The 20,617-nt window shown below is 51.6% G+C and overlaps 1 protein-coding gene across 1 annotated transcript; it reads left to right on the plus strand.

Moving 5' to 3' along the window:
- The first annotated feature begins 357 nt into the window (after nucleotides 1-357).
- Nucleotides 358-6,326, plus strand: LOC135999312 (olfactory receptor 14J1-like). The gene is made up of 3 exons (XM_065652872.1): nucleotides 358-372; nucleotides 3,527-3,542; nucleotides 5,329-6,326. The coding sequence occupies exons 1-3, from the start codon at nucleotides 358-360 to the stop codon at nucleotides 6,324-6,326; spliced, it is 1,029 nt and encodes a 342-aa protein (XP_065508944.1).
- Nucleotides 6,327-20,617: the final 14,291 nt, after the last annotated feature.

The raw sequence follows: 20,617 nt of genomic DNA on the forward strand, positions 1-20,617 counted from the left end.
AGCAGCAGCCATTCCCATCTCCCAGGCACAGCCATGCCCACAGCATGCAAATGTCGCTGCCATATATGATTAGCCCAAGAGAAGGCTGCCTTCTTTCCATAACCCCCTAAAAATCTTCCTCCTATTCCCCCTCCACCCACAAACATCAACCACATTCCACTTGCGGGGTTAAACATGGTTGTAAGGATTTGCTGAAGTCACCAGCCATCACCCTTCTCTACCTCACATCCCCTGACCCTCCCACACCACACATGGCCGCTCACTGCTGCTCAGGGCCTCTCACTATCAAGAAGAGGCCTTGAGCTTCTTGGTTTTTCCTGGTGCTTGTTATAAACTTCCTCACTCCCTCCAGAGCTCATGGGGAGCTCTCTTGTTCACGACAGGACCTTTGTAACCAACTCTTACAAAACGGTTGTCTTTCTGTGATCATCTGTGCAGAAGGAGTGATCACAGGAAAGCACCAAATATGTCAAATCCGATGCCCAGTGAAATGCAACAAAACCTTGTTGAGCCACCCCATTAGCTGTATTTTTCCAGCAAGGAGTTTCTCCTGAGAAAGTGATCCAGCCTCTGCCACTCTGCAGAGGCACATGAGCAGTGTCCATGCACCTGGGGACACAAAGGGTGACTTTTGCAAGACCACGCTTTATCTGAACCACTTAGATATGTACTTATGGATGGGGTATCAAGCCTTACAGTGCAGCAGAGACTGGAGTTCTGAGCTCCCTTTATCCACCCTGTTTGACACCATGTAAAATGAAAAGTTGGGTTTGATTCTCTTCACAGCCTGAAGGCCCACATGGGTCAGGAGACAAGCCAGGATACCCAACAAGGAATCACATGCTCTGCACTTAGAGTTCAGGTGTTCCCAGGAATCTCAGGAATGCCAATTGCTGGGTGCAAGGAGCTGGTCAAGAGCCTCATCTCCATTTCTGTAACGATGGCTTTGCTGCCTGGCTGATGTGCAGACTCTGTACATGGATGCTGACACCTGTTGAGCAACCTGCTCTGAAAGGATGAACGAGGTGGCCTGTTCTTTCTGGAAGGGTGTTAGGACAGCCAAAAAGAAGAACTTGGGTTGGGGCAAATGAAAAGGGATGCAAAAGTTGTGGTCAGGGCTGTTTAGGGTTACTTGTAAAGCAGCCCTGCACCTCATGTGAATTATTTCTGTTGTCAGGGAAAACCTGAGAGTTTAGTCTATTTTGAAAGCTGAAGGGTAAGGAAGGACAGCATCATTCAGGCTGGAAAGGACCTTGGAACGTGTCTTGACCAACCTCCTGCTCAAAGCAGGCTCAGACCAGATTACTCAGGGCTTTATCCAAACACATCTTGGACACTTTCTGGGACACTGTAAGTGCGCACTCCCGGGAAACAGCTTCCAGGGCTTGACTGTCCTCATGACTGGAAAGTTTCTCCCTTTATCTAGAGCCTTTCTAAGTCCAAGCATTCAGATTGGTTTTTACCCATCTACTTACACACTGACACAGATCATAATAGCCTACCTTGGACACAAGAATATTGTGGGGGATGATGCTGAATGCCTTGCTGACTTCCAGGTAACAGACCACCACTGCTCTCCCCACGTCCAGCAACCCTGTCCTTTCCTCACAGAAAGCAAAGAGGATGGACAGGCACAACCTGCCCTGGGTAAACCCCGTCACCTTCTCTTTCACACACCCAGAAGTGGGGTCTCAGTGGACATGCACAGCCCTTAGTTCCCCCGCTCACCCACTGGCCATTTTGAAAAGTGCACACACTGTGTGAGAGCTGCCAGTGGTCAGGGAGTCCCCCCAGTCTCCATGAGCTTTCCAAGAAGGTGGAGAGTGGCCTCACTGTGACATGGTCCTGCTGTCTCAGCTCCTGGGATGCTGCCCCTCCTGTCCCATAGACTGGAAAGGATTGTGTTAGTTCCAGTGACCCCTGACTTGATCCCCATCCATTGCTGGTGGTTCTGCCTCCAGTGACAGAGGCCTGGGAGAGCTGGCTGGTGAAGATGGAGGACCAGAGACACAGAGAATATCACTTCTCTCCCTTATTGAATTCATCAGTAACTACAAGTTGTTTGTTTCTCCTTTAACTGTTCCTGCAGTAGGAACAGCTCATTATGGGGTCCTTGAATTGCCTTACAGGTCTAGACTGAATTTTGCTCTGGCCTGTTGCTGTGCTTGGAGGCTTCTGTCCTTGCAGACCAGATGAACTAAGTTCTGCCACCCTGCCTTGGCAGTTTATTCCATTCGTGTCACAGCTCTGTCTCCAACACTGATAGCTCCAGCTCAGCCAGTCAGGTCCCTGGCTGAGGACATTGCCTCACATCTGGGCTGAACCACCCCAGCTGTGGCACCAGGAAACCACTGACCTGCCCCATGGAAACCTGGTACCAACTGTCCAAGACTCCATGCGTGCAAAGGCTTTGCTTCAGAGCACTAACATGACATGGCCAAAGATTGCTGAATGTCTCTCTAGACCTAGGAGTATAAACCCAGAATATAATGCCTAAATTCATTCCGGGGAACATATTCCTCCCCCAGTTTGGAAAAATTAGATCCTTTGCTGTAACATTCCTGGTGTCCTGCCTAATAATGGGACAAGAAAAGGTGATTCCCATACCAATTTATTTTTTAATACAAAGAACACAATGCTGGCAAGAAGTGTCACTGCTGAAGAGAGAGAATCAACATCACTGATTACTTGAGGTTGTTTCAAAGGATGTGCCCCTGGAGCCCCAGGGACAGCTGGAGGGAGCCCAGAGGGGACAGAGGAAAGGACATCATGGGCTGCTCCTGTGCTGCTGAGCTGGGCTGGGCTCCTGGGACAGAGGGAGCTCATGGCAAGCGGCAGCGCTGCAGAGAGACAGCTCTGCCCAGGAGCAGCTCCTCTGCAAAGCGCAGCAGGGCTGAGGGCTCTGCCTGCAGCACCGAGGGCAGAGGAGCCAGGGTGACAGGGGAAACGCAGTCTGGGGTGGGAGGACAGATGAGAGCTCACTTGGAGAATAATCCTCACAGCCCTTAGCATGTTAAGTTTCTGGCTCCAGGGCAATGCAGTTGCAGTTCCTGGAAAGATCTAAAGCTGGTACCTCTTACAGTTTATGAGACTTTTCAGGAGGGCTCTCTCAGTGTCTCTAATATTGAGGAGGATGTTCCCCAGAGCAGGGCTTCCCTGCTGCACCATCGGAGGGACAGGACATGATGGCTTCTTTCTCCCAGGGATGGTTGTAGAGATGTGCATCTGTAGAGCAGGGTCCCTGCACCCCAGGGCTGTGCCGGGGCAGGGACTCTGCCGCCTGCCACGGTCAGCGCTCAGCCTGCCCGGGGAGATCCCCACGGTGCTGTGGAGAGAAGCTGTGGGGGAAGTAGTGACCCCTATCAGGGCAGGAAAGGTGCTTGTGCTGTGGAGAGGCTGCTGTGTGGGTCAGGGCTCCTCACAGCTCCAGATCACCCACAGGAGTTTTCCAAGGGGATGCCCCAAGGACAAGATCAATGCAAGGATTAGCAGACAGATAAGGAGCTTTCCTGAGCCTGCCTTTCAGTTTCTTATCCCAAGGGGTGGGGTGTGCAGTAAAGGATAAAATGAAAATGAGCCCTCATGCTTAAACAAGTCATTGAGACTCCTGAACTGCAAATTTGAGTGATGAGTACGTCTGCCAGAAGGCTGATAACATCCCTTCACCATCCCTCTGCCTATGGACAGCACTTGCATCACCTTTGCTGCACCCCTCAGCCTTTATCTGACTTGTCCTATTTCCCAGCCTGCAAACAGGAAGATGCCCCAAGGCAGTGCCCTGTGAACAGGCAGGATCTGTAGGGCCAGCCTGAGGGCACAGAGCATGGGATGATCTGTGAGCACTAACAGGGAAGAGACATGGACAGTGAAACACCTCCCAGGAGGAAAATCTCCAGACAGCAGAGATGTGATAAGGGAAGAAGAAACCAAAACCAGAAATGTTGTGGGAGGGAGAATTCAGAAATCTTTGTATGATCCCCTGCAGTGCAGATGCCTCCTGTGAGCAGCCCCCTCACCTCCTCTCCCACCCAGCAAAGCCTCTGCCCTCAGGGCCGGGGGCTCCAAGGCATGAAGCAGCTCCTGTGCAGCCAGAGCTCCAGTTCCCTCTGCAGAGCACAGGGGCTGAGAGCAGCTGCCCGGCAATGCTGGTGTGTGGGAGGTGGCTGCACAGCTGGGGAAGGGTGACGCTGTCTGAGTGCCCGGCTGCCTCTGCCCTGGCCTCTCTCACACCCACCCTCACCGCAGTTTCCTTCTTGCTCCACTGCTCTGGGTCACTGCTGGTGTGATCTGGTTCTTGCTGTCAGGCTCTCTGGGGATGGGAGTTTCAGCTGCAGAGTCACAGCCTGATCTTGTGGGTCCTTTCCTGCAGCTGTGTCCATGGGAACACGTGTCCCAGCTTTGCTCTGACCTGTGGGGCTGTGGGCAATGCAGTGTGTGGGGCTGGGGAATGAGCTGAGTCTCCCTGAATCAAATGCCATCGTCAGGACACTTGGCTGTCTCATTGAGGTTTTCTTCCAATCCTGTCCTATAGCAGCTTTGTGTTATCTGAAACCCCTATGGAGAAACAGAGAGATGCTGTGACAGATAAAATGCTGTTGAGTTTGTGAAATGAGCCGTGTGTATCCTGGGCTAGAAGTGGAGAGCTGCAACCTTTAGGAGAGGGTGAGACATGTCATGGTCTGAGGTGGATCCCTCTGCTCTCAGCAATGCCTGGTGGCTTTTCAGGGTAACATGGCAGTGTGATCAGCCTCCATCTCAGAAAGGTGCCAGCCCAGGGCAGCTGGAGCAAGACAGAGGGACAGAGCAGCTGCCCTCACTCTGCACTGACCCACAGGCATCCTCTGGTCTCGCAGGACTCGCTCTGTTCTCCCTGAGTGCAGCAGAAATGCTGAGGGTTTCTGACACCCAACAACACTCTCCAGGGGAGTTGAATGATTGGACTAGATGATCTTTCAAGGTCCCTTCCAATCCCTAATATTCTGTGATTCTGTGAAGCTGTCAAAACCCCAAGCATTTCTAACTTCATTTTACCATCCTGTTCCATTCTCTGTGACAGTGCAGATGCTGACAGTCCCTTCTGCACCAGGAACGGGTCCATCTGACACAGCTGAATCCCAGGACTGGACCCTGTTCCCCCATTCCCATGACCCCTGCTGCAGAGCAGGGCTGACTCCTGGGCAGCCAGCGGGCACAGGCCCTGCTCCTCACGGCACCTCCAGCCAGCAGCACCCAGGGCTCAGCCACGGACCCGAAGGAAGGTCTGGAAAAGGACAAGGGGTGTGGAGCAGGGGGAAGGCATATGTGAAATGGCTTTGATTTTGCTTAGAGAAGTCTCCCCTAACGTGTCGCTTTTATTCCCTCTTGTGACAGTGCCCCATGCCCAGAGACAGCAAATGTCCAACAGCAGCTCCATCACCCAGTTCCTCCTCCTGGCGTTCACAGACACACGGGAGCTGCAGCTCTTGCACTTCTGGCTCTTCCTGGGCATCTACCTGGCTGCCCTCCTGGGCAACGGCCTCATCATCACCACCATAGCCTGTGACCAGCACCTCCACACCCCCATGTACTTCTTCCTGCTCAACCTCGCCCTCCTCGACCTGGGCTCCATCTCCATCACTGTCCCCAAATCCATGGCCAACTCCCTCTGGGACACAAGGGCCATCTCCTACACAGGATGTGCTGTACAGCTCTTTTTGTTTACATTCTTGATAGAAGCAGAGTATTATATACTCACCATCATGTCCTACGACCGCTACGTTGCCATCTGCAAACCCCTGCACTACGGGACCCTCCTGGGCAGCAGAGCTTGTGTCCACATGGCAGCAGCTGCCTGGGCCACTGGGTTTCTCAGTGCTCTGCTGCACACGGCCAATACATTTTCACTGCCACTGTGCAAGGGCAATGCCCTGGACCAGTTCTTCTGTGAAATCCCCCAGATCCTCAAGCTCTCCTGCTCAGATGCCTACCTCAGGGAACTTGGACTTATTGTGGTTAGTGCCTGTTTAGTTTTTATGTGTTTTGTGTTCATCGTGCTGTCCTATGTGCAGATCTTGAGGGCTGTGCTGAGGATCCCCTCTGAGCAGGGACGGCACAAAGCCTTTGCCACGTGCCTCCCTCACCTGGCCGTGGTCTCCCTGTTTGTCAGCACTGCCATGTTTGCCTACCTGAAGCCTCCCTCCATCTCCTCCCCATCCCTGGACCTGGTGGTGTCTGTTCTGTACTCAGTGGTGCCTCCAGCAGTGAACCCCCTCATCTACAGCATGAGGAACCAGGAGCTCAAGGATGCCCTGTGGAAACTCATATCTTACTGTTTTCTGAAACAATAAACTGCCCATCTGCTTCTGAATAGGAATTGTAATGTAACTAATTAGAGATACAGCCTGTCATCTGTATTATATGTTATTGATTGTTTTTTTATTGTGATAATGTTGTCATCCCCTTTCTAATTCTCTGTCTGCTTTTCTTTCATAACCACTAGTGTAAATCAGGAGCCATGCTCTCTTTCCCTTTAAACAAAATAAATGTGTCTGTAGTGACTTGTTTTTCATTATATCCTTCCTGCAAGGCCTGTTTGGTGCTGCAGGGACAGTTCCTGTGTGCATGGGAGGAGGGGAAAAGAGTCCAGCCTGGCAGCACTGCCAGGGAGCAGCAGCGCTTGGCCTTCCAGAGCTGTTCTCGTTCCACTCCCACACTCTCCTTCTCATCCCTTGTGTTGGTGCAAGGCCTGAGTGCTCTGGCAGCCTGGTCACCGTCCTGCTGTGTGTCAGTCCTGTGAGCGCAGGCAGGGACAGGCCATGGGCACTGCTGTGACAGAGCTGGCCTCTGTAACAGTACTTCTATAAAGAAGAGTGATCTCCTCAGGGCAGTGGCGGAAGGCTTAGGTCTTCTTACAAACCTTCTCTCAAAAACTTGCCTACGAAAATGGCCACAGATGCAAACACCAGTGTACAGCTGCACAGTGTGTGTGTGCAGGGCTGGGCACACAGCAGTGTCCTCTCACAGCCAGGCCTCCTGCCAGAGACCTGCAGGACCAGCAGAGCAGGGGCTGGGCTGTGCCCCTGTGCAATGGACACCCTGAGGAAGCTGCCCCAGGGCATCGTCATGCACTGGCCCCTCACAACCACCATTGCCAGCCCTGGCCTCTCACCCACAGAGGGACACGGAATGAGTAGGTCAGAAATCCCTGTTTGCATTGTAGACATCAGATGTGAGCACACACATCATGTATGTGATGTGACATAAACGCAAGTGAGCACAAACACTATCAACTATTCCTTGAGGTTCCATGAAGGCCTGTGGCACAGTGAGGTCTTGAGGTCACTTCATGGTAGGAAGAACACCCCATAGGAAATCACCCGAATGCAGCACTGGGATGTTCTTCCTTGAACTGAGGTCCCCGTGTCCATTCCTCATGACGTGGGACATCTCAGATGAGTGCAGAGCAGGGTGACACACCACAGGGCTGAGGTGCCTCCCATCCCTCGGGAGTGACAACAGGAGGCCAGAGTGACACTGTGACTCCTGCCTCTGTGTGCGAAAGGGACAGACTCTGTCTCTGAACATCCCTGGGTGCATAAGGAGCCCACGAGGCCGGCTCAGATGTGGACACCTGACAGAACCTGACATTTCTGTGTGTGACTCCAGGAACAAAACCCACTGGCCCAGGCAGATCAATCTCACGTGCTCCTGTCTGCTATGTCATCCTTACCTGTGAGTCTGAATTGTGGTCTGAAACCTGCCAGAGCAATCAGAGGGGTTCTGAGGTCCTTGGAAAAGGCAGTTGTCAAACCTGTCTTCAAGAAGGGCAGCAATGAGAACTGTGGGTTAGCGAGAGCTGTTGCCTGGGCCTGAGGCCTGTATGCTAGCTTGTTGCAAAATCGAGTGTTGCAATAGACAAGGAACGCAGCGTGCCCAGACAAGGCCCAGGAACAAGGAATTTGTGGTTATCAGCAAACGCCTACGCCCAAGGACAAAGAATAACCCGTGACCACAGGTGGCCGACTGATAGTCGCGGGAACATCTCCTAATCAACAAACTCTGTTTAAATAGTCTATTGTTTAAATAGTCTTGCTAGTCTTGCGCATGTGCTAGAATGATTAGCCAGTCACCTTAAGACACGCTTAACTTAGAACATATAAATGTATGTGTGTTAGCTCAATAAATCGGACATCTTGCTTGCATCAAGCTGCGTCCCCGTCTCTCAATCGCGACAAATTGGTGACCCCGACGTGATCGCCTACGGTGAGACCGCCGAGGAATGAAGAACCGCCTATCTGGTGGCAGGTCGCGAGTCCCGCAGGACGTTGAATGAGCTGCTGAAAGGAAGCAGGATAAGCCGGCCGGCTACTTAATCCCTCCATCTGGAACGAGAGGTGAGCTGCGGGAAACTAAAGAAATGGGGAATCAAGCGTCTTCCCCTGAGAGAGACGTTTATGAGCTAATGAAAGCGTTGCTTAAAAAGCATGGGAAGAAGACCCTCTCAGGGCAGGATCTTAAGTTAATGCTCAAGTGGGTGCAGGTGAAAATCCCCACAGTAACTGCCTCTTCGATTTTTACACGTGAGCTTTGGGACGATGTGGGGGTTAAATTATGGGATGCGGCTACGGCGGGGGACGAAGAGTCGCAACGTATGCTCCCTAGATGGAGAACTGTTTTTGAGACTGTGAAAGCACAGGAGCAAATGCAACGGGGCTCCTGCGAGGAAGAATCAGCGCCTTCCCAGTTACCCTCTGCCTGTCCCGTAACCTCTCCCGATGCTGCTAATGGGGTGAAGCCTTCTGCGCCACCATTAGCTTGCGCCGCAGGGTATCCCCCTGAAGGTGATCCCTTTGATCCGGGGCCTATCGACCCCGAGAAGGAGCCTGACTTATTTCCCCCTGACCCTCATGATGTTTGGGGAGAAATTAAGCGCCAGGCGTTGAAGGAAGGGGAGCTGGAAGTAGCGAGAACTATAGTCGCTCCTGTAATATATCGGGGGCGGAGGGGGGCCCAATGGGAAGCACTCCTTCTCGGTTATCAAAGAGTTACGCCGTACTGTTACCGAGCACGGGCTATCCTCTCCCTATTTTGCGAGTCTTTTGTCTTCGGTATTTGACACATATGTTATGACCCCACACGATCTGAAGTCTCTTGCGCAGTTGTTATTGACTCCGAATCAGTATACGATGTGGGAATCTCAATGGAGAACAGGATTGCAAACAATTTTGCTGGGGTATGTGGGGCATGCTAATGCTGCTTTAGCTGCGTTGACCATAGAACATCTTACAGGGACGGGACGGTTCTCGGACCCTGTCGCTCAAGCTAGGGATATCCCTCGAGAAGCTTTAGAAGCATTCCGAGAGGAAGCGAAAAGGGCTCTGCTGAAAGTTCCTGATTCAGGCAGACCCCAGAAAGCATTTACTACTATAACCCAAGAACCTCGTGAACCGTATATGCAGTTTATAGATAGATTAAAACAAGCCCTAGAAAGGCAGATTGATAATACGGAAGCCCGAGAAATTCTACTCCTTAAGTTAGCCGTAGAAAATGCTAACGCTGACTGCAAAAAACTCTTAAGGTCTCTCCCGAATCAGAATCCTACCCTAATCGAGATGGTGGAAGCCTGTAACAGGATCGGCACCATGGACCATAAATTTGAGGTTATGGCTGCCGCGTTCGCGGCCATGCGTGGGCAAGTTAACCCCACTCCACCGCCCCGAAACTGTTATGGCTGTGAGAAGCCGGGCCACCTTAAGAAAGATTGCCTCGCTACGAGTGCGAGTGCTTGGAGGCGTCCCCAGATACCCGGGATCTGCCCTAAATGCCAGAAGGGACGGCATTATGCTAATCAATGCCGGTCCAAGTATGACTCTCAGGGACGACCGATACAGGGAAACCGGTCACAGAGCGCAGGGCCGCGGCGCGTGCAGACACAAGTTCCGCGGATGGCACCCCCGCGGGCGCAGGGGGTGGGGGCAGCAGCGTTGCCGACCTCTGCCCAGCAACAGCAGGAAGTGCCGGCTTGGACCTGGCAACCTCCTATGCAGTAACGCTACTTGATTCCTCAGTCCATCTGTTGCCCACTGGTATTGTCGGCCCTTTACCACCCGCAACGCAGGCATTGTTGTTAGGAAGGTCGTCTACGACGCTATCAGGGCTTTTTGTATTACCTGGGGTAATAGATGCTGACAGTTCTCAAGAGATTAAAATCATGGCTTGGACTCCGTTTCCTCCTTGTATTATACCAAAGGGAAGTCGGATTGCACAACTAGTTTTAATGCCCAAAGTTGATAATTCTCTGCCTAGTGACCAGTTAATGCCACAGAGGCAAGGAGCTTTTGGCTCCACAGGAGAACCGCAGATTTTATGGGTCCAATCTATCACGCAGAAACGCCCCACATGTCGATGTACTCTCATTCGTGGGAATCAACGGGTTGTACTGTGCGGAATTATTGACACGGGTGCGGATGTTACTGTCATTTCTCAAGCCAAATGGCCTCTCCAATGGCCCCTAGCAGATGTTTCCCAAGCGTTAGCTGGGATAGGGGGATATGGAGCTAGTCGACAGAGCTTAGAACTAATTCAGATACAGGATGCAAGCGGCCAGACAGCATCTGTCAAACCGTTTGTTTTACCTGTCCCCATGGTTTTGTGGGGGCGTGACGTGTTATCCCAATGGGGTATGTCTCTTCAAACTACCCAGGCACATTTTTAGGTGGGGCCATTGAGGGGCGTGAGACCCTAAAATTAATCTGGAAAACTGAAACTCCTGTTTGGGTCGATCAATGGTCCCTACCTATAGAAAAACTTCACGCCCTCCAAGAACTAGTTGCAGAACAACTATCGAAGGGACATATTGTGTCTTCTAACAGCCCCTGGAATTCGCCGGTTTTTGTTATCAAAAAACACACTGGCAAGTGGCGCCTGCTCCATGACCTCCGGAAAATTAATGACGCTATGGAAAGCATGGGAGCCCTACAACCAGGACTTCCATCACCTACTATGATTCCTCGTGATTGGCATTTAACAGTCATTGACCTTAGAGATTGCTTTTTTAATATTCCCTTGCATCCAGATGATGCCCCTAAATTTGCCTTTTCTGTACCAAGCGTCAACATGCAAGCCCCATTACAAAGGTACCACTGGGTTGTGCTGCCACAAGGAATGAAAAACAGTCCCACAATATGTCAATGGTATGTAGCTAAGATACTTAGTCCAATTAGAACCATGATGCGCCATGTCTTACTGTACCATTATATGGACGACATTCTAGTAGCAGCAGAACACCATGAAGTCATGGAGGAAGCCGTAGCCCTTGTCATGGTTGCCATTAAATCGGCAAACCTCTGTATTGCCCTAGAAAAAGTACAACGGACGCCAACGTGGAAGTACTTAGGGTGGCGCATACGAGCCCAAACTGTGGTTCCTCAGCCTTTACAAATAGCCACAGAGGTAAAAAACTTACATGATGTACAAAAACTGCTAGGAACAATCAATTGGGTCAGACCCTTGCTTGGCATTACTAATGCAGACCTAAGCCCATTATTTGAAATGCTCAAAGGAGGCTCAGATCTCTGTGCCCCACGGAATCTTAATCCTGAGGCTGTTAACGCCCTACAGAAAGTTGCCATGGCAATTACCAACAGACAAGCGCATCGATGGGCACCTGAGTTACCTTTTCAACTCATCATTTTGAATCCTTCACGGCAACCTCATGCGCTGATCTTTCAGTGGGATAGCCAGAAACCGGACCCTTTGCTGATTATTGAATGGATTTTTTTACCCAACCAAGCCACAAAAACTATTTCGACACAGCATGAAATGTTTGCATCCCTTGTCGTCAAAGCTCGACAAAGACTGTTGACTTTAGCAGGAACAGACTTTACCCTTATCTGTCTACCAGTAACAGCTGTTTATTTGCAATGGCTATTACAACAATCGGACGCATTAGGGACAGCTCTAGTCAATTATACGGGCCAACTTACTTCGCATCCACCTTCTCATAAACTGTTACACGCTGATTTTCACCTTCTGCCAATGCCAAAAAGAAGCGATCAGCCTCTACAGGCCTTTACTGTTTTCACAGATGGATCGGGTAGAACCCACAAGTCCGTTATCCTTTGGTGGGACAATAAGTCTGGACATTGGGACTCTGATGTAGAAACTGTACAGGGCTCTCCTCAAATAGCAGAATTGTCAGCCGTGGTTCGCGCCTTCCGGAAATGGTCTATCCCTCTCAATGTAATTACTGATTCTGCTTATGTTGCAGGAATTGTTCAACGAGCAGAAGCCTCAGTGCTCCGTGATGTTTCTCATGCAGTCTTGTTTACCTTGCTACAGGAGCTTGTCTTTCTCTTAGATTCTCGCCATCATTCCTATTTTATTATGCATATTAGATCCCATACCTCTTTACCTGGGTTTATGGCCGAGGGAAACCGACAGGCTGATATGCTTACGCTACCCGTGCAGGTATTACCTGATCGTGTGGCACAAGCTCGACTTAGCCATTCCTTTTTTCATCAAAATGCTGGAGGTTTAAAACGACAATTTAACCTCACCACGCAGCAGGCAAAAAATATTGTTGCCGTGTGTCCTGATTGCCAAAGACATTCTTTTATATCCGTTGCCGGAGGAGTTAACCCAAGAGGGTTACAGAGTCTCCAGCTTTGGCAAACAGACGTTACGCATTTTCCTGAATTTGGTCGTTTGAAGTATATACATTCTTCTATCGACACCTTTTCGGGTGCATTGTTTGCCTCTTGACATGCAGGAGAAAGAGCGCGAGATGTTCAAAGGCACCTGACGCGAGCCTTTGCCACTTTAGGAATACTCTCACAGATTAAAACTGACAATGGCCCTGCCTATGTCTCTTCATCAATAAATTCCTTTTTAAATTCTTGGGGAATCTCACACACCACCGGCATTCCTCACTCCCCCACAGGCCAATCCCTAATAGAGCGCTCGCACCAATCCCTCAAGTGTTTGTTACAAAAACAAAAAGGGGGAGTAGTAGGGACTGCTACTCCAGAAGAGCGATTACAGAAAGCCTTATATGTCTTTAATTTTTTGAATTGTTCTCTGTTGGACAGTAATCCTCCCATAGTTCGACATTTTAGTACAAACACCCTCTTGGAACCCAGAATCAAGCCACCGGTGCTAATTCGGGACCCTGAAACAGGTAAAGTAATGGGACCCTATCCCCTCGTTACATGGGGTAGAGGCTATGCTTGTGTCTCCACAGAAAGAGGCCCCCGTTGGATCCCAGCGAAAAATGTGAGGCCCTTTCGAGAGGCACTACAGCAGCAGCCCTCTGACGACATCTTGAATCCAGATTCTACGCCCGGTGAAGAGGACACCGCCCTCGAATGAACTCTGTTTTAGAAGCTACTAAATGGGAGCTTAAATGCCCCCAGTGTACAAATTGTTACCCATGGATCTGCAGGATTTGTGCTAACTGTGGTAAATCACAGTGGCTGAACCGCCACACGGTGGGACGTTGGTGTCATTATTGTCTTGAAAAAGAGTGGCAAAAAGTAGATAATTTATCTGACCACTCCAGAAGTATCCACCAGCGAATTGCAGAGTTGCGAGAACAACTCCATAAGATAAAAGAAGTGGACGGGTTCGATGGGTGGCTAGCATCCTAGGGTATTTCGGGATGGATGAAAGATTTGTTTAAACAAGGGCTTTCTATCCTTCTAATGATTTGTGTGTTGTTGATAGTAATTCCATGTATATTACAATGTTTGCAAAAATCAATAGGGAACCCTGAAAACCCCTAGTATGGAAATGTTAGTTAGAGAAGATGTTCTTGAGTTAGTTGGTCATCGACCTTGGGATAGCCAAAATGTTAATTAAAACAGAAAGGGGGAGATGTGGGTTAGCGAGAGCTGTTGCCTGGGCCTGAGGCCTGTATGCTAATCGAGTGTTGCAATAGACATGGAACACAACATGCCCGGACAAGGCCCAGGAACAAAGAACTTGTGGTTATCAGCAAACGCCTACGCCCTAGGACAAAGGACAACACGTGACCACAGGTGGCGACTGATAGTCGCGGAAACATCACCTAATCAACAAACTTTGTTTAAGTAGTCTTGCTAGTCTTGCGCATGTGTTAGAGTGATTAGCCAATCACCTTAAGACACGCTTAACTTAGAACATATAAATGTATGTGTGTTAGTTCAATAAATCGGACATCTTGCTTGCATCAAGCTGCGTCCCCGTCTCTCAATCGCGACAAACCCATGGACCACCCAGGCCAGGATGTCCCATCCCTGGACACTTTGGGCCACCAAGACCTAAACTGTCCCATCCCTGGACACTTTGGGACATCCAGGCCTAGATGTCCCATCCCTGGACACTGTGAGGACATCAAGACCCACGATATCCCGTCTCTGGACCCTTTCGGCTACCGAGATCAGGATGTCCCATGTCCAACCATCTTGGGACACCAAGACCAAGATGTCCCATCCCTGGACCACCTGGGCCACCCAGACCCAGGATATCTCATCCGTGGACTCAAATTGTCCCATCTCCAGCCTCCTTGGGCCATCAAGAGCCAAAATTTCCCATCCCTGTATCCTCTGGGCTACGCAGAGCAGGATGTCCCACCCCTGGACCCCTTAGGCCAACGAGACCTAGAATATCCCATCCCCGGACACTTTGGGCCACCCAGGCCAAGATGTCACATCCCTGGACCCTGTGAAGCCATCAAGACTCAGGATGTCCTATTCATGGACACTTTGGGGACACCAAGTCTTATAATGTCCCATCTCCAGCTCCATTGTGCCACCCAGGCCCTGATGTCCCATGTCTGGACCCCTTGGGCCAACCAGAACCTCAACATCTCCCCCAACTTCGTCCCACCTTATGTGGAGAGTATTGAACTCCAAGACCTCAAAACTTCTCCCCAAACTTACCCCCTCCTCACCTGGGGATGTTCAGCCCCAACCATCTCCCTAACTTCACCGCACCTCATCTAGAGGATGTTGGACCCCAAGACCAAACATCTCCCCCAACTTCACACCACCTCACCCGGAGGAGGTTGAACTCCAGCTGAGACCAAACATCTCCTCCAATGTTGTCCCATCTGGGGAATAGTGAACCCAAGACCACAAACACCTCTCCAACTTTGTCCCACCTCATCTAGCCGGTGGAGAACCCCAAGACACCAAACATCTCCCGCAGTGTTGTCCCACGTCATCCAGAGGATGTTGAACCCCAACATCTCACTCAATTTTGTCCCACCTGGAGGATATTGAACCCCAAGACCCCAAACACCTCCTCAACTTCATGCCTTCTTCACCTGGAGGATGTTGAACCCCAACCAAGACTCCAAACATCTTTGCCAACTTTGTCCTACCTCATCTGGAATGTGGAGAACCCAGGACTCCAAAACATCTCCCGCAGTGTTGTCCCACCTGGGGGATGGAGTATCCAAGACCCAACCATCTCCCCCAACTTCATCTCTCCTCATCTAGCCGGTGGAGATCTCCAAGACCCCCAACATCTCCCTCAGTGTTGTCCCACCCGGAGGATGTTGAACCCCAACCAAGACCCGCAAACATCTCCCCAAATTCATCACTCTTCCCCTGGAAGGATGGAGAACCCAAGACATAAACCATCTCCCTCAATGTTCTCCCACCTCACGCTGACAACGTTGAACTCCAAGACTCCAAGATCTCCCCAACTTTGTCCCACCTGGAGGATGTTGAACCCCAACTGAGACCCCCAAACATCTTCCCAACTTCATCCAACCTCATCTGGAGGATGGAAAACACAAGACCCTAACATCTCCCGCGAACTCCTCCTGATTGGTGAGTGGAGGGGGTGGGGTGGGGTGGGGTCTGTGGGTGGGGCCTGCCAGGGGCAGTGGCCACTGCTGCTCTCCCAGGAAGTTCATCTGGATCCATTTTGGGGCCACCAGGAAGTTGGTGTCACCCAACAAGATGTGTGAGCGGGCGGAGGGCCCAGCAGGGGGCATCTAGTTGGCCGGCGTCTACTTGTCCATCATCCATCTGTCCATCCATCTGTCCCTCCACATGGCCATCCCTCCATCTCCTCATCCCACCACCCACCTGACCCTCATTCTCCATCTCCTGGTGTCTCCACCCTCATCTGTCCATCTGTCCATCCCCATCTTCTCACCCACCTCCTGGTCCCTCCATCTCCATCTCCTGGTGTCTCCATCACCTCGTGTCTCTGTCCATCTGTCCATCCCGAGCTCCTCACCCACCACCCACCCGACCCTCCCTCTCTTGGTGTGTCTATCTCCTCACCCATCCATCTCCTCACATCTCCCTCTCCTGGCCTCTCCATCTCACAGAATCACAGAAATCAGGGATTGGAAGGTATAAGAGTCGGTCCGAAGAACAGTACTTGCCCGAACATCACCATCAGGGACTTGGAGAACAGATGCCCCGATAGAAAGAATTGGACAACGACTTGGAGAGAGGCCTGACGAAAAAGGTTCTGTTATACAGGTCTCTCTGACCCGGGGGCTACAGGTAACAATGGCTGCTGTACGGATTCCACCTGCTGCCGCAGCCAGACTTGCCCCCACCTCCTAAAAGGAATTGTGTTCTACAGGTCTCTCCCACCTGGGGACTATAGCTGCTGTGCAGAAGATGGATTTTCACCTGCTGCCTCAGCCATACTTGCCCCCACCTCCTCCCTGCTACTAAGGCCAGTGAAGAAGAGCATGCGCAGAGGCTTGACGAAGGTCTTGAGGTCACCCAATGGACCAGTAAGAGACCCCTGAACCGAGGCGATGGAGGCACAGACGGGTTCTGGGAAGCGAAGCGGGGACTTTTCAGGCCTGCGCAGTTCAGCCTGGATTGCGAAACAAAGGCAGAGATTGGCCTCAATCCATGGGAGCGAAGCGGGGTGAAGAAGCATGAAAGACGATTCCCGAGGGGACATCGTTGAGCTCTCCCCACCAAAGGATCACGGATCACAACGGAGAACCGGCAGGACACTGTACGGGACCTGAGACCATAGGGACACCTTTGGAACTCGTGGTGGTAGCCAACCCTTTTTCCCCCTTTCTTTCCTTTCCTTTTTCTCCACTCTCTCTATCGTGTGCCGCTTTACAATCAAAATAATAAAGTAACACTGTTTGATTGAATTATAACTGCTTGGCATTTTGGTTGCCTTAATTTTGCACTTCAAGATCAAGGTAAATGAACCTTCACGAGTCCATCACCGAATGGACCGTGACAGGCCTGGAGCACAAGTCTTATGAGGAGCAGCTGAGGGACCTGAGGCTGTTTAGCCTGGAAAAAAAGAGACTGAGGGGAGACCTTATCGGTCTCTACAACTACCTGACAGGAGGTTGTAGCGTGGTGGGTGTTGGACTCTTCTCCCAAGTAGCAAGTGATAGGATGAGAGGAAATGGTCTCAAGTTGTGCCAGGGAAGGTTCAGGTTGGATATTAGGAGGCATTTCTCCATGGAAAAAGTTGTGAAGCAGTGGAACAGGCTGCCCAGGGAAGTGGTGGAGTCACCATTCCTGGAGGTGTTTAGAAGACATTTAATTGGGTTTCTTAGGGACATGGTTTAGTGCTAGAGTTGGGTTATGGTTGGACTCCATGATCATGAGGGTCTCTTCCAGCTGAAATTATTCTATAAATCGATTGACAAATCAAATTCAGGGCAGTTATTCCCTTATAGTGCCAGTTACAGGCCTGCAGTGTTACGTGAGGTGCCAAGGCTCTCACACACCCCTACATGCATTGGGCAGGGACAGCGATGGTCCTGTCCAGGGCAGCCATCCCCATCCACAGCGAGTGTGGGACAGACACCCCAGACAGCACTGCAGACAGATTCGGTGCCTTTGTGCAAGAAACTCATTCCCACCTCTGAAGCATCGCAAGATCTGTCCCTTCTCTATCCAGTAGATGTAGGGCAGCCCTGGATAGGAAGCTAGACTGTGCTAGGGAAATTGGAAATTATTTCTTTTTTCTTGAATAAACTCTTGATGGAACCCTGCTATTGCTGCCATTTTAGTGGCCACGTTCTGGGCTCAGGAGAGTTCTGGAGGCCAGGGCCCCTTTTCTTTAGGGGGCACCGGGGGCTCCCCGGGCGAGTGGTCCCTGCCCTGGCTGGAATTGGAGGGAATGCGGCTGCAGCAGTCCAGGAAGAGTCCAGACCTTGAGAAACTTTGGGGTTCCACCATCAGGAATCTCTGAAATTTCAAAAGGAGAAGCGGCCAGTCCTGTATCGGGGCAGGAGAATAACCCCATCCATCAGGACAGAGCAGGACCTGACACGCTGAGCAGGGACCCTGAGGAGAAGGGCCTGGGCACTACAAGGGCCGCCACACAAGCCCGTGCTGCACGCTCACCATGAACACGGCAGCTGCACACGGGGCTGCATGAGGAGGAGCGTGGGGACCCAGACACCTGGAGTTCTCATCCCATTCGGTTCAGCACTGGTGTGACCCCACACACACGGGTGTGTGCCAGTGTGCGGCTCCCAGTTTGGAGAAGCAGGGAGGAACTGGAGAGTGCAGGGCTGTGCCAAGGCAGGGGTCAGGACCTTGTGCACATGGTGTGGGATGCTGAGGGACCTGGGCTGCTCTGGCCCAGCAGCGCTGGGGAGGCTGCAGCAGTGTAGGAGCTGCCTGAGAGTGCTGGAAGGGTGGTTTCAGAGATGGTGGAGGTTTTCTTCATAGTGGGAAACAGCATGAGAAAGAAATAATGGCACACAGTGCAGCTGGGGAGGTCCAGGCTGGACATGAGGAGAAAGGAATGTGAGTGGAAGGGCAGTGCTGTGGTGGAGCAGGTCACCCAGAGGCAGTCTGCATCAGCCCAAGGCTTTGTGCTTCAAGGAACAGCTGGGGAGGATGGAGAGAGATCAGCAAAGGAAGGAAGATGCTCAGACAAGAGCAAGGTGGGGCAGCAGGGGGGATGTCTCCAGCCTGCAGGGAAAGAGGTGCAGGGGATGCCACAGCATAGGACACGCTGTCGTGGAGATGATCAAGGGATGTAAAGAGGCCGAAAGCCCCAACAGACATGAGCTCCTTCTCCCCTTGGCTATGGCTGTTGTCTCCACCTCTGATGCCTGTGAGGAGACACCTTGTCCTTACAGCACAGGGGCCTCATGGCCTCCTTGTCCCCAGCCAGGAACCTGGGAGGTGTGGGACCATAGTCCTGCCCTTGGCCTGGCACAGCCCCACATCACACTGTCCCAGGAAGGGCCCTGGGCAACGTGGGAGGGACAGGATCTGCCTTCCCAGGGCTGGGGGTCAGGGCTTGGCCCTTTGATTAATGAAACACATCCAGGTTTACTGATCATCAGAGAGACCTTCACCTTGCTTGTCCTGACCTGTCATCACTGTCTCCAGTTTTCTTCTCTAACCAGACCCTGGGGTCAGTTCCTCAGTAGTGTTCCTCAGTGGGATGCATTAACATTACAAGAAACTTTGCAGTGTGATTCTGACTTGGACTTCTTGAGAAGTTTCTTCAACTTCCCCTCAGGGCTGATGTTCATGGACTCAGCACCAAACCCACCAGAGGGGTCATTAAAGCGCCTTGGGCTGCTCCTGTGCTGCTGAGCTGGGCTGGGCTCCTGGGACAGAGGGAGCTCATGGCAAGCGGCAGCGCTGCAGAGAGACAGCTCTGCCCAGGAGCAGCTCCTCTGCAAAGCGCAGCAGGGCTGAGGGCTCTGCCTGCAGCACCGAGTGGAGAGGAGCCAGGCAGAGAGAGGGAAACGCAGTCTGAGGTGGGAGGATGCTGAGAATTCAAAGGAGGAATCTTCACTGTCCTTGACATAGCAAATCTCTGGCTACAGGGGAATGAAGCTGCAGTTCCTGGAGGGATCTCCTGAAGCTGGCACGTCATGCAGCAGATAAGATCTGGCAGGATGGCACTGTCCTTTTCTTAGTTGTGAAGGAATATGTGCTCCTCCTAGGGAGAGATTCATTCTACACCATCAGAGACCCAGGACAAGACAGCTCCTTTCTCCTGAATCAGTTGCAGCTGCATGAAGGTGGGTGAGCAGCCAGAGTTGCCCAGAGCTGTCCTGCAGAGCAGGATCCCTGCACCCCAGGGCTGTGCCGGGGCAGGGACTCTCCCGCCTGCCAGGGTCAGCGCTCAGCCTCCCGGGGACATCCCCATAGTGCTGTGGGGAGAAGCTGTGGGTGGAAGGAGTGACCCCTATCAGGGCAGGAAAGGTGCTTCTGCTGTTGAGGGGGTGCTGTGTGGGTCAGTGCTGGACACAGCTCCAGATCACCCCCAGGATTTTTCCAGGTGCATGCCTCAAGCAGAAGGTCAATGCAAGGATTACCAGACAGATAGGGAGCTGTCCTGAGCCTGTCTTTTCAGTTTCCTATCCCAAGGGTTGGGGAATGCAGGAAAGGATAAAATGAAAATGAGTTCACATGCTTAAACAAGTCACTGTGACTCCTGAACTGCAACTCCGATCAATCACTGCATCTTCCAGAATCCTCATTAACATCCCTTCAGCTGCTGCTCTGCCTGTGCACAGCACCAGCATCACATCTGCTGAACCCGTCAGCCTTAGTCTGACCTGTCCTGTTTTCCAACCTGCAAACAGGAAGATGCCCCCAGGCAGTGCCCTGTGAACAGGCAGGATCTGTAGGGCCAGGATGAGGGCACAGAGGGTGGGATGGTCTCTGTG

The sequence above is a fragment of the Caloenas nicobarica genome, chromosome 28, assembly GCF_036013445.1.
Source record: "Caloenas nicobarica isolate bCalNic1 chromosome 28, bCalNic1.hap1, whole genome shotgun sequence".
Taxonomy (NCBI): domain Eukaryota; kingdom Metazoa; phylum Chordata; class Aves; order Columbiformes; family Columbidae; genus Caloenas; species Caloenas nicobarica.